We start from the raw sequence: 12,569 nt of genomic DNA, 5'->3' as shown, positions 1-12,569 counted from the left end.
AATTGTACACAGTACTCCAGCTGAGGCCTAAGCAGCTCTGGACAGAGCAGTACTGTCACCTCCTGTGACTTGCAGGCTATGCCTCTGTTATACAACTTAAAACTGCATTTGCTTTTTTTGCAACAGCATTGCACTGTTAACTCATGTTGAAGTTGTGATCCACCACAAATTACTGGTAACATACAAAATCCTGTACCAAACGCAATTATTATTATTATTTATTTGCATTTTGGTAATGCGTAGGAGCCCCAGTCATAGGCAAGAACCCCGTTGAGCTAGGGCCTGTACAAACACAGAGCAAAGAGACAGTTCCTGCCCCCAGAGAGCTTATAACAAGAACAGAAAACTTCAAGGCACCCAGGGTCCCCAGAGATATTGCTGTATAATTATTCTACTTTTACCAAAGAAGAACCCTCTTACCCTCCTTCTCAGACAGTCTGGCCTGTTTATCTTTCTGTAATCACAGATAACACTGATACATCTAAGATGTGATGTACATTTTCAGTTATATGCTGCCTATATTGTAGATAATTGTGCAATTTTCTCTCCTGTTTTCTGCCTCCCACTGTACATGCTATTATTTATTATCACATTTTTATAAGGCACCCATCACTGTGGTATAGGGGCACGCCTCACATAACTTGAAAAGGAACAAAATGTATTTAGTTATTTTGATTTAAAAGTGATTATACCAGGCTCTAATCATTTCATAAGATTACATCATGCAGAATAAAAATAAATTTATAAAACATCCTCTAAACTAGCCATGGAACAACCGCAGAATAACTAGCACATCACCATAGCCCTCAGCCTTCAACCTATTCCCACCCAAAACACCTGAGAAATTAGGCGCTTGGCATCATGTTCCTCATGAGCCCTATGCTTTAGAAAATAGTGAAATGGCTAGAGCTCTCTCTATCTAAGAGCACATGCTTTCATAGCTCACATTTAGTAGAAAGCCTTGGTGAGGAGCAGAACTGGGTGAAAAATTTCTCTAGAACAACTTTTAAAATGAAGAAAATTCTGTTTTCTATAAAAAACAAATGAATGTATTCCTTTGTGTGTTTTCCAACCCCCCTAGAATTGGAGAAGAAAAATTGAGATGAAAATGGAAAAAATGTTGTTTAATTAAAAATTTTGATGGGGGAAAAATATTTCTCAACAATCTCTAGTGAACAAAATGTTGCAACTTACTAGAAAGGCCAGAATTGAGTTCTGCAAACTTCAGAGGTGGGGGTTCTTTACTGAGAATGCTTCATCTTTGGCTCCAGCAGCCACACCCTAAAGGCAATTGGGTCAGAGTCAGAGCGAGAGTGTATTGTCTTTAAGGTATCAGGGGTTGGGGTCATTTTATGTGTGGTGATACTGCCCAACACTTTGAATTTCACACATTTTCACTGGGAATAATCCAGGGCACAGGTGTGATATGCTCTGACAACCGATCTCACTCAGAGGGTAGGCAGCTGCTTTCTGCACTAGTCAGAGCTTCTGAGTGGCTTTCTTGCTTAGTCATAAACAGACTGCATTGGCAAGTCTAGAAATAATGAAGGTGTGAATGAGCAATGTGAGATCTGCCTTTTAGAGGAAAGGGCATAATATTTTAGTTAGTGATGCATGATCAGAATTATTTCTAGCCATTGATACAATTTGGGAGTCTAAGAGAAGTGATTAATCTAGCTAAACCCTGAGATTACAGCCCACTTTGGCAATGGTCTTTTATCCTCCTTCAATTGATGGAACAGCTTCAGACTTTGCCAGGTCCTCCCAGTATTTTTCCTTGCCAGCCAGCATCACCTCCATCTTATTAGTGATTGAGCTTCAGCCAATTGGCTTTAATCCATATTCCAATCCCTGCCAAACTTCAGAGAGCCTGGTGATGTCTGGTTCTGATGAAAATGAGATGTAGAGCTAAGTGTCATCAGCATACAGATGACATTGCAGATATTATTTCACAATCTCCCCAAGTGGCAACTGCATAGAGACATGAATAAAAAGAAATGACAGGACTGAACTCCTGTGGGATTCAACAGCCGAGTGCCCTGATGAAGGAGGAGGAGTCACTCGACACCATCCTATAGAATCACCCCAAACAGAATGAAAATCCCCCACTTCCCTGCCAGGTCCAGTAACACTCTCTGCTAAATGGTATCAAAAACCTCTGAAAGGTCAGCATGGATGTCTTGATGTGAAGTTCATCAGCCAATGCTATTAGCTCTGTTTCCATGCTATAGTCCAGCCAGAAGCCTGACTAGAAGGGGATTTAAGGACTTCAGGATATCAGATTTTGGATTAGACCCATCATGGCCTTCTCAGTGATCTCAGCCAGAAAGAAAAGGCTCAGGACATGAATGGGGCTCATAGGCATTACCACTGTACAGATAAGTAACAATATTGGTGTCCATTTTTTTAAGTATGTTTGACCACAATTTGTTTGCAACTTCCCTGCAGCTTTCCCTCTCTGAGGGAGGGATTAGGTCCAAATCACAATAGCTTACAATAGCTTAAAAACCTCTAACTAGAATACTGCATAAGACTCATTTGGAGGGTGGGACAGCACAGTAAATCCTTGTTCCTCCAGTATCCACTTTGACCTTAGCTCCACAGAGGTTGTTCTGAATCAGTCAGGACTTCTCTGTGAAGAACTTAAGTTCCTCAGAGCAGAAAGAAGCCACCCAGAAGAGTTTCACTGTTCAGCATTTCCACAGTGGTCATCACAGACGACAGGACCTATCTTCCACAACAGCAAAGTAACAGTAGTATAGAAAATATTTGGGACCAAGTCACCCCGTTACGCCATACTTACGCAGATATAATTCCACTGAAGTTAAGGGAATTACACCAATGTAAACCCCATGTAGCAGAGTGGAAAATCAGCCCCCTTTAGGTCACAGGCAACAAGATCCATCACTGGATTTCCACCAGCAATGCTCTAATTTCCCTCTCTCTCACCCCATTTGTTGGCAGTCATTATTACACTAAGGTGACCTGTCAGGACTGTTCAGAGTAGGGACAATTAAGGACCACAATGTAAATGGTTACAGTGTGACAGTTCTAGTGGTAACCAGGACTCTGAATTACCTTGTTACCCCCTTCTGCTGGCGAGAAGGAATCTTTCCTATGGTAGCTGGCTCTATGTTGTTACTATTTTGCGAAACATTAAAAATGATGAGAGGCAACAGGAATATCCTGATGCTAGCAGAAACATGGAAATAAATGTGGATTCCTTTCCCGTACTTGTGGTGGCATGGAGCAATCAATGCCATGCACGTTACAATGAAGAATAAACAGGATTCACACTCTTGGAACACAGTCAATTAAGAAAAATACTGATTGCATTCTGGAAATATTCCCATGGTGCCACACTGTCTGTGGAGTTGGTGGGTAGGAGGAGTGAAGGTGTGATAATTAAAAGAATTGCTACTTGATAAGTCACAGGAGCTAATGTGTTAGCTTAGCATGCTGGGAAGCTAGAATGTTCCCAGCTGCTGCGAAGACGGAGTATAGTTTGATCCCTGGCACCATTAGTTGGGACAAGATGAATCACGAATGCTCTAATAGTGAGTTTCCATGTCACAGTGTGCCAGATGGAGGTGGTTACTTCTCTGATTGATTGCCTCTTGGGCTACAAAGAGGTTTTCCAGCAGGCTAATGCCTTTATGTTGGCACACAACCTTCAGGGATCAGCAGGTCCTTCTTTGGTCAATACCACATTGGAATCCTTGCATAGCAATAGTGTGGCTCCCCTAATGGGGAAAGGCATTGAGGAGTAAAGAAGAAAGAAGTGGGAGTGAACGAATACAATATTGTACAAAAATAAACCTCAGTTCCCTTGCATCCATAATAGACGTTGTTGCAAATGAATCTTCAGACACGTGCTGAGTTAACGGGCATGAACAACACCGAAACATCCTTTAGTTAAACCCAATACTTTACAGAGGCTAATTGAAAACGGAAAGAACGATGGGGGGTAGAGAGAGAGAACAGCTCTATTGTCAAGTATCGAATATGAAATCCCTGCAACAGATGAGTTTACATGCAAGCCTGCACCTCATCAGGGCAAAGATACAGTGGAGTTATTTCCCTCAGAACACAACAGCACCAGTCCCTTGCACTGCCCAGCCAGCTTTCTCAACTGTGAGCTTTAGAATATAAACAGCCAATAAGTAAGAGCAATAACTATAGCTTCCTGCTGGGAGCTAACTCTGCCTGTCATGCATTTGCTGGGTCCTAATACAGGACAGTGAATAAAGCTTCATTACAGAACAATGGAGTTAGCTGCCAGAGCCTACAGATTTGAATAAACAACAAATAAGCAACATCTGCTCCAGCATATGTGTATGGTAAAAAAAAAAAGTCACAAAATAAAAGAATTTGTAAATGCCAAAAGCAACACTAAACTGCCAGTGCTACTGTAGAGCGAATTTTTAATTGCACATGCATACAGGCAGGCTGTGGGTATTAGTCTCACATATGTCTGGTTGCTGCCAACCTGGGAGTATAGATGAATTTAATTAAATAAGGATTATCCCTTCTCCCCAGTACAATTACTTATTTATAACAATGATAAAATTGCCTAATAAAAAATTGTATTTTTTTTTAAAAACAGAGCTAGAAAACACTGTTTTCCTTGTAAGTCATTCAGGGATGTTTGGGGGTTTGAGTGTCTTTTAAAATTAAGTCTCAGCATTCTGCCAAAAGAGAACAGAAGAAGAAAAAAAGCTTTATCATAAAGCCTGCTGCATTTAAACAGCCAAAAGCTACATTATGGAGAAATATAAAGAAGGCACGCAGCAGACAGGGAATTGGCTTTCATGGGGAGTGTAGAAAATTAAGCAATTGGACTAAAATTGAGGCCAGGCTACAGAACCAAGGGAAAAGACCATTTAGGGCAAGTACTTCAATAAGTCACCCATTTCTAATATGCTCCATTTATGCAAAATACTCTGTTGCTAGTTAGCCCTACTTCTTCAGCACCTAGCACTACATCCAGAGGTAATGGATTGGAACAGTTTCCATTCCATCCCTATTTTCAGATGCTTGTAACTTACGTTTCTTAAAATAGATCCTGCTGGCCAACTGAGAAAGAGGTCCCATTGTGCTAGTTACTGTACAAACACAGTAACAGACAGTCCCTGCCCCCAAAGAGATTACAGTCTACATTAGAATTCACTTTTGGGGCTGTTTTCCATAATTAGGTTCCTATTTGGAAAAGCACTTCAGCATGTGGCTTTAACCATGTGCTTAAGTCTGTCCCTGTCCTGGAATGCACTTAAGGACATACTTAATTTTAAATACATGTTTAAGTTCATCACTATTCAATTTAAATTAAGCATATACTTAAGTGCTTTGCTGAATTGGGGCCTTAAGGTTAGATCCACAAAGGGGACTTAGATTCAGTGGTACAATGTTCTAGGTACTTTGCCCCCAGTGGAATCCACAGTTCCGTGTTAGGTACCTAAATACATTAGAGGATCTGGCCCTACATTGTCTTCTTTGAAATTAAGACAAGTATCAATAATACCATAACAACAGAGAAAAACCAGAATTTAAATCACATGCTGAAATAACATTTTGGAACTACACCTTGTGTCACAGACATTAGTACAGGGGTAGGCAACCTATGGCATGCGTGCTGAAGGCGGCACATGAGCTGATTTTCAGTGGCACTCACACTGCCTGGGTCCAGGCCACTGGTCTGGGGGGCTCTGCATTTTAATTTAATTTTAAATGAAGTTTCTTAAACATTTTAAAAACCTTATTTACATTACATACAACAATAGTTTAGTTATATATTATAGACTTATAGAGAGAGACCTTCTAAAAACGTTAAAATGTATTACTGGCACGCGAAACCTTAAATTAGAGTGAATAAATGAAGATTCAGCACACCACTTCTGAAAGGTTGCCAACCCCTGCTTAGTATAATACTTGTACTATTTACTTATATGATATTGGTTGGCCATTTAACTGGATGACAAAGCACTGCTGTCAGTATAGGCAAAGTAATCACATTCTACATACTGTACCATGCAATCTCGACTAAGACCATGCTTATTTCTGTGTTTTAGGCCAGAATGCAGGGTACCTAGTGAGAAGAGTATAATTATGTGATCTGCGGAAATTAATACTATTTGTCATTGCATGGTACAGTAATTCACTGGAGCTGGACAAATAGTAGGAAACTCTATTTGTGAGCATTTTAGCAAATCCTGAATTGGTTTGGATGTGGTCACTCTCTGTGAATACTTGTGCAAATGAGGTTTTCTTTGCACAAATGTTGGGGAATGACTGTTCTTTGTGTGAATACCAGTATGCAGATTATTTGTGCATTGGTGTGGGAGCATGTCTCGATTTATAAAGAGTCAGTTGTCATTCAGGAAGCAGAAACAAAACAATACCATGTAACTGAGGTGATTAATACACCATGAATAGCAAACAGGAGGACCTTATCCAAAGCCCAGTGAAGTCAATGAGAGTATGTCTACACTGCAATAAAAACACCCGTTGCTGGCCTGTGTCAGCTGACTAGGGCTCACAGGCCTTGGCCTGTGGGGTTGTTTAATTAGCGGTTAGACATTTAGACTCAGGCTGGTCATTGGAGAGTCCCAGAGTCCAGGCTCCATCCTGAACCTGAATGTCTACACTGCAATTTTTTAGCCCCACAAGCTCTGGTCAGCTGACATGGGCCATTGCGGGTGTTTTATTGCAGTGTCGACATACCCTTGAGAGTCTTTCCATTGATAGCAATGGGTTTTGGATCAGGCCTATCGTGAACAGCCAAAGACAGGACCAAAACGAACAATCCGTAAGCTGAAATACACCCACATACAGTGTTTATTGAACGATTATGTATAACTAACACACCATTCAAACAAAAACCTGCTCACAGATCATTTGGAAACAGAAAGAAAGGCTGTCTGATAAATTATTCACTGCAAATAGTTTGATCAGCTCTAGCATTTACTAAGTGAAGCTTATGCACTTGAGGTGAACTCCTGGCCTCACTGCAGTCAACGGGACTTGTGCTATTGACTATACTGCCACCAAGATGTCACCTTTGGAGATGTCAACTCTTGGGTAAATCAATGGGATGTGAAAAAAGCCAATGCGGTCTTGGGATGCATTAGGCGAGGTATATCTAGTAGGGATAAGGAGGTACTGCTTCCGTTTACAAGGCACTGGTGAGACCTCATTTGGAGTACTGTGTGCAGTTCTGGTCTCCCATGTTTAAAAAGGATGAACTCAAACTGGAATGGGTACAGAGAAGGGCCACTAGGATGATCAGAGGAATGGAAAACCTGTCGTATGAAAGGAGACTCGAGGAGCTCGGTTTGTTTACCCTAACCAAAAGAAGGCTGAGGGGGGATATGATTGCTCTCTTTAAATATATCAGAGGGATAAATACCAGGGAGGGAGAGGAATTATTTTGGCTCAGTAATAATGTGGACACGAGAACGAATGGATATAAACTGGCCATGGGGAAGTTTAGGCTTGAAATTAGACGAAGGTTTCTAACCATCAGAGGGGTGAAATTTTGGAACAGCCTTCCAAGGGAAACAGTGGGGGCGAAAGACCTCTCTGGCTTTAAGATTAAGCTAGATAAGTTTATGGAGGGAATGGTTTGATGGGATAATGCGATTTTAGTCAATTAATCAACAGCGTGCCATCGCTGGTAAATAGTATCAATGGTCAATGAGGGTCTGGCTAGAGAATCTTGCCTGCATGCTCGGGGTTCTACTGATCGCCATATTTGGGGTCGGGAAGGAATTTTCCTCCAGGGTAGATTGGTAGAGGCCCTGGAGGTTTTTCGCCTTCCTCCACAGCATGGGGTGGGGGTCGCTAGCTGGAGGATTCTCTGCAACTTGAAGTCTTTAAATCACAGGATTTGGGGACTTTAACAGCTGAGTCAAGGGAAAGGGGGTGGGTCAGCTTTTGTGGCCTGCATCATGCGGGAGGTCAGACTAGATGATCATAATGGTCCCTTCTGACCTTAAAGTCTATGAGTCTATGGATGATTTGCATCTATGGATATCAGGCTAGTTATTTATGTGACTAAATATGGATTTGCATTTAAATCATCAATATCATTCTATTACGATATGGTAAGGCCCACCAGGATTTCTCCCTTTATTCCTTGCTGTCTGTTCCTTGCCACTCTCAAGCTCAATCACATAATGACTCTCCCTTGCTCTGGAGTTTGTCATTGCTGCTTTGACTACAACTAGAGGGAGGAACCCTGCTAGACATTCCCTGTTCTGGAAGCTGAACAGCCTGCTTCTCCAGTACTTCCCATCCATCTCTCTAGCAGGAAGAACTCAGGACTCAAACTCAGGTCCTCCCACAGGATGTCAAGACACACTTCCACTTTACGTCGGTCCAGCAGTTTGTGCTTTAACCCTTTAAGCACTTAACATAGGCCCCAGCCTGGCAATGAGTTGTGTATGAGCAGACCTCTAGGCATACACACATATAGCCCCTTTGACTTGGTGTGCGTACTTGCAAGTCACATTATTTTATTACGCGGAATGCTCATTTGGTTGGCACATTTATAGTTGTGCAGCCAAACTGCATAGATGGTAGGAGCAGCAAGAGAATGCTTTCTGCAAGAGATGAGAAATTAGAAAAAATACACAGCAAAAATAATTTTTTTTAAAGCTACATTTTTTCTTAATACCTACCTGAAGTGCTGTCATGAAGATTTCCCCCTGGAGTTTCATCCTCAAAGCTCTGGATCTGAGACAAAAATAACAAACAAAAGCAAAACCAGCTTATTTATTATTACAAGTCTATTTTCCCTTTTAGAATTAAGAATTTCCAACTGAAATATTGTTAAGTCTTCTTTTGGTGGCTCTTGTTTGTATTACTGTTTAGTATTTTAAGCCAGGATCTAGTCCTGGTCACCCCCCAACTCCCATATTTAACTATCAATGCACAAAGGCCCCCCTACGCCTATACTATACATTCAAGCTCTTGCCACTGAACTGGCTCAAACAAATGCCCCTCAGAAAATGTGCCTTTATTAGCATAAATCAGACTATGGGGCGCAATTCTTGCAATGAGGTGTAAGGAAGGGCAGGATTTTGCTCAGAGAATGTATTTAGAGAGGCACCCAAACCTCCCGTATAGGGATTGGTGCCTCCATTGTGCTAGATGCTCTTCAAAATGTATGCGGCTAGTTCGGACCTTTTAATCCACTGTGCTGAACCACACTGCCTCAGAAGGTACAATAGTGTTTCATGTGTTTCTCTGCAAGCTTGGATGGGGGAGGACAACACCACGACCCCAGCCTTGCAGTCAGGGCTTAGCATTTTTCTTAGCCACTGTAGGACATATAGATAAACGTAGGCTGGGACAAAACTCTTGTAGCAAAAGAAAAACTTGAAACAGGACTCGGATGAATGAGCCTCCTCTCCATGGATCCAGAATCCCACCTCCCCAAGATGACCCTTGAAAGTGGAAACCTTCCTTAATCTGCTGCCATCTTCTACGGAGGAGGCATGCCATCTCTCTCTCTCTCTCTCTCTCTCAAATTCCAAATGTCGGTAGTGGGTTGCTGGCTGTTTCCTCTCCCCATTTCCTTGGTTCTTCAGGGAGACCCTAATTGTTGGCCTCCTTCCCCTATCTTTAGTCTTTGGGTGGCTGGAAAGATAAGCCTGCTCCTCTGTGCATCCTATTAGAATTGCCAGTATAGGGCAGTAGCCTTTCTGGACCTCTTTCTGCAGCAATGGGACCAGACACACTCCAGCTGATCCCACTGTTGCAACTGCACACTGTTCTTATATAAGACTAGGATTGACAAACATTTCAGGTTATGCTGCACCATACTGACTCTGATCTGCTTCCCATTGCTCCTAAAATGTATTGACAGCAGAATATCAGGGACTAGAGCCATGCCATGGAATGTGGATCAGAGGACAAGCTATTGCTTTGAATGAGCTTGTTTTTAGGACACACAGCTTAAGGAACAACTGCTGGAAAGCACGTTGGCATTTTATACAACAGTACTTGTTGACACCATTGATTTTTTTTATGAAACACCTGTGCCAAATTTTTTGACAGTAGTTTTAACCTAAATTGAAAATCTTAAACAGTCTATAACACACAGAGAAAGGGATCTGGCTTCTCTCCCTGGTGCGGGCATATGATGTTAGAAAACATTATACTTTAGCTCTCATCCTGGACGAGAGAAGCCAGATCTACACTTGTATTTATCATCTGTACATGCACATTGTCCTTATACAGTACATTGAAATCTGCCTTACCTCTTCCATTTCAAATGAATCTGGAGGCTTGCCCTTTAGACCAGACACCCTTCTGAGTGTGTGGGTCAAGAGCAAATTGAACTCTTTCCTTGGTCTGTCTTTGACAGCCATCTCCGATGCAGAAGGAAGCTGGGGCTGCTTTATAGGTATATATGAATAAACCTGAGATTTCCCTGTTGGCGCCTGTGGCAGCTGTGATAATGTCAGTGCATCATCCTCAGTGGAAGACTGTTCCTCTGTCAGACCCACCAAGGTATTATTTTCAGAAAAGCCTGTCCTGATTGCTGTGCGCCGGTCCATCTCAGCATAGGTGGGAGACTGTTCTTCTCTATCCTTGAATGACTCTGAATTTCCAGAAGCCTGAGCGCTCCTTTGCAGTATTGTTGCCTGTCTAGAAGCTTTTCTCAGAAGATGACCTAGCCTTCTCCGCTTGGCTCGTGTGGCCTCAGCTTTGTTCCTCTCAATGTCCGTCATGCTCTTTTCTTCCCCATTACTCTCCTCTGATTTCTGTTGCTGGGTGTTAACACCATTCAGCAAAGAGGAGAAGGCACTAGTCACATGATCCAAGACTTCCAGTTGTCGAAAACGTCCTTCAGTTTGATGGAAAGGGATGAAAAGACCCATTGTTAAAACAGAAAAGAATAATGCGGTCATGACCTAAACTAACGCTATCAGGTTACACACAGTTGTCACGGTGGTTCAGCCTTTCCCCTCTGCTTTTCTTCAGAGAGGCTGGGAATTTTTCAAATAACAGGTTGCTTTGGGAAATGAATGCTAGGGCTTCTCCAGATCCCTTTATTATGGATTCTTTTTTATCCATATTTTAAAGGCCAAATTTTGAAGAGTGGTTTCCAAAGTTCTGCAACCCAAATTTGCAGGGCGTACAGAGAGAGATGCATGAATATGGCTTTGGGAGCCTAACTTGAGACTCAAAGATTCAGCAAAGAATTTAAACGTGCTTAAACTGAACTTTGGCCCTACACTATGAACTACACTATGGGCCCTATACTCCATGCTGGCAGTTAACACGGACTTAAAAGGCCCTTAATGTAAATGAGAATCACTCCCTAAATGTTTTGTTGAAAAGGGATGGATTTAGATGCTTAAAGATAAACATGTGCTTAAGTGCTTTGCTAAATTGGGGCCATGCATGTTACATGTATGTGAATTAAGATGAATTGTATATTTGAAACAATTGACTACCTTCTGGAGCATAATTAATTTTAAAACTTTTCACTGTTAATGAACACATTAAGGGCCTGATCCAAAGTTCACTGAAATCAACCAGTCTTTCCACTGACTTCAAATGGGTTTAGGATCAGGGTTATAATGGCTTGATTGTGCAACTCTTAAATCAGGTAGTACTTATAGAAACAGTTTCACTGAGTTCATTAGATCTACTTGTGTTAATACTACTCAGCATAAGTAAGCACTGCAGAATCAAGCCTCAAGTTCTCAAATACCATAAGCCAGATCTGATTCCAGTATTAAGACTGAATAGCAATTTGTACTATGAGTCACCCCACTGAGCTCAATTGGTCCACTCAGAGTACGGTGCTACTCACTGTGAATAAAGGTATCAGATCAGTTCTCAAATATTTACAGTTGACTGTCATCCAAGACTTCCGTAAGTGTATAAACCCTTTAGCTGGTAGTGATTAAGTACTGTAATTTATTTCAATAAATAGTTCACTGTATTAATCAATACAATCCCTAAAGGCTCTGTTCTTGTTTTCAGAGCAACAGAAAACAAGAAGTGCATTGTCCTCCACAGACACAGCAGAATGCACACACACAGAAGTTTCATAAGGTTCCCACAGCTTGTTAAGCTTATTAAGTCTCTGTAATTTGCTGGCGAATATTATTCCACAGCATAACAGCTAAAGGGAAATGTTTTAATTTTTCATCTGTTTTACAAAAAAAAAAATAACCAAAGAATTTTGGAGTTTTCCATTATTGTAAAATGTTGTCAGGTTATTGATAAAAGGAGCTACAACACCTCTGTCTGTATATTGTGCCCCAAACCCTTCCTGAGGCAATGAAAATGTCAAAAGGGCTCCTGATTCCTTGAGAAATTCACTAAGGAGAATAGATGGCAAAGTTCTAACATTCTTGGCTTCCGGTTCTCATAGTGAGCAGCCAAATTTATTGCATATATTCTGCATGCTGCCTGTTGAAGCCGCTTCACTGATGATTAGACAACAAGGGGATATTTAACATGGATCTGAGCTGGGCCTGTGCATGAGGACCAGTATCAAGACATATAATTCCTGACTGTTACCATTTCTCTCTAAGATTCATGTTTTT

At 41.5% G+C, this 12,569-nt stretch overlaps 1 protein-coding gene across 6 annotated transcripts in view; it reads right to left on the bottom strand.

The window, feature by feature from the left end:
• The window catches only part of ITPRID1 (ITPR interacting domain containing 1), a 79,801-nt gene that overhangs the window by 34,925 nt on the left and 32,307 nt on the right, over positions 1-12,569 (bottom strand). For all 6 annotated transcript variants that reach the window (XM_065583728.1, XM_065583729.1, XM_065583727.1 and 3 more), the window contains 2 exons: positions 10,263-10,852; positions 8,679-8,733 (listed from right to left, as the gene is read on the bottom strand). In XM_065583728.1, coding sequence (XP_065439800.1) covers positions 8,679-8,733; positions 10,263-10,852 — 645 coding nt within the window. The remainder of the gene's footprint in view (positions 1-8,678; positions 8,734-10,262; positions 10,853-12,569) is intronic.

This window comes from Chrysemys picta, chromosome 2 (genome assembly GCF_011386835.1).
Source record: "Chrysemys picta bellii isolate R12L10 chromosome 2, ASM1138683v2, whole genome shotgun sequence".
NCBI lineage: Eukaryota > Metazoa > Chordata > Testudines > Emydidae > Chrysemys > Chrysemys picta.
This window is presented reverse-complemented; position numbering and strand designations above follow the sequence as displayed.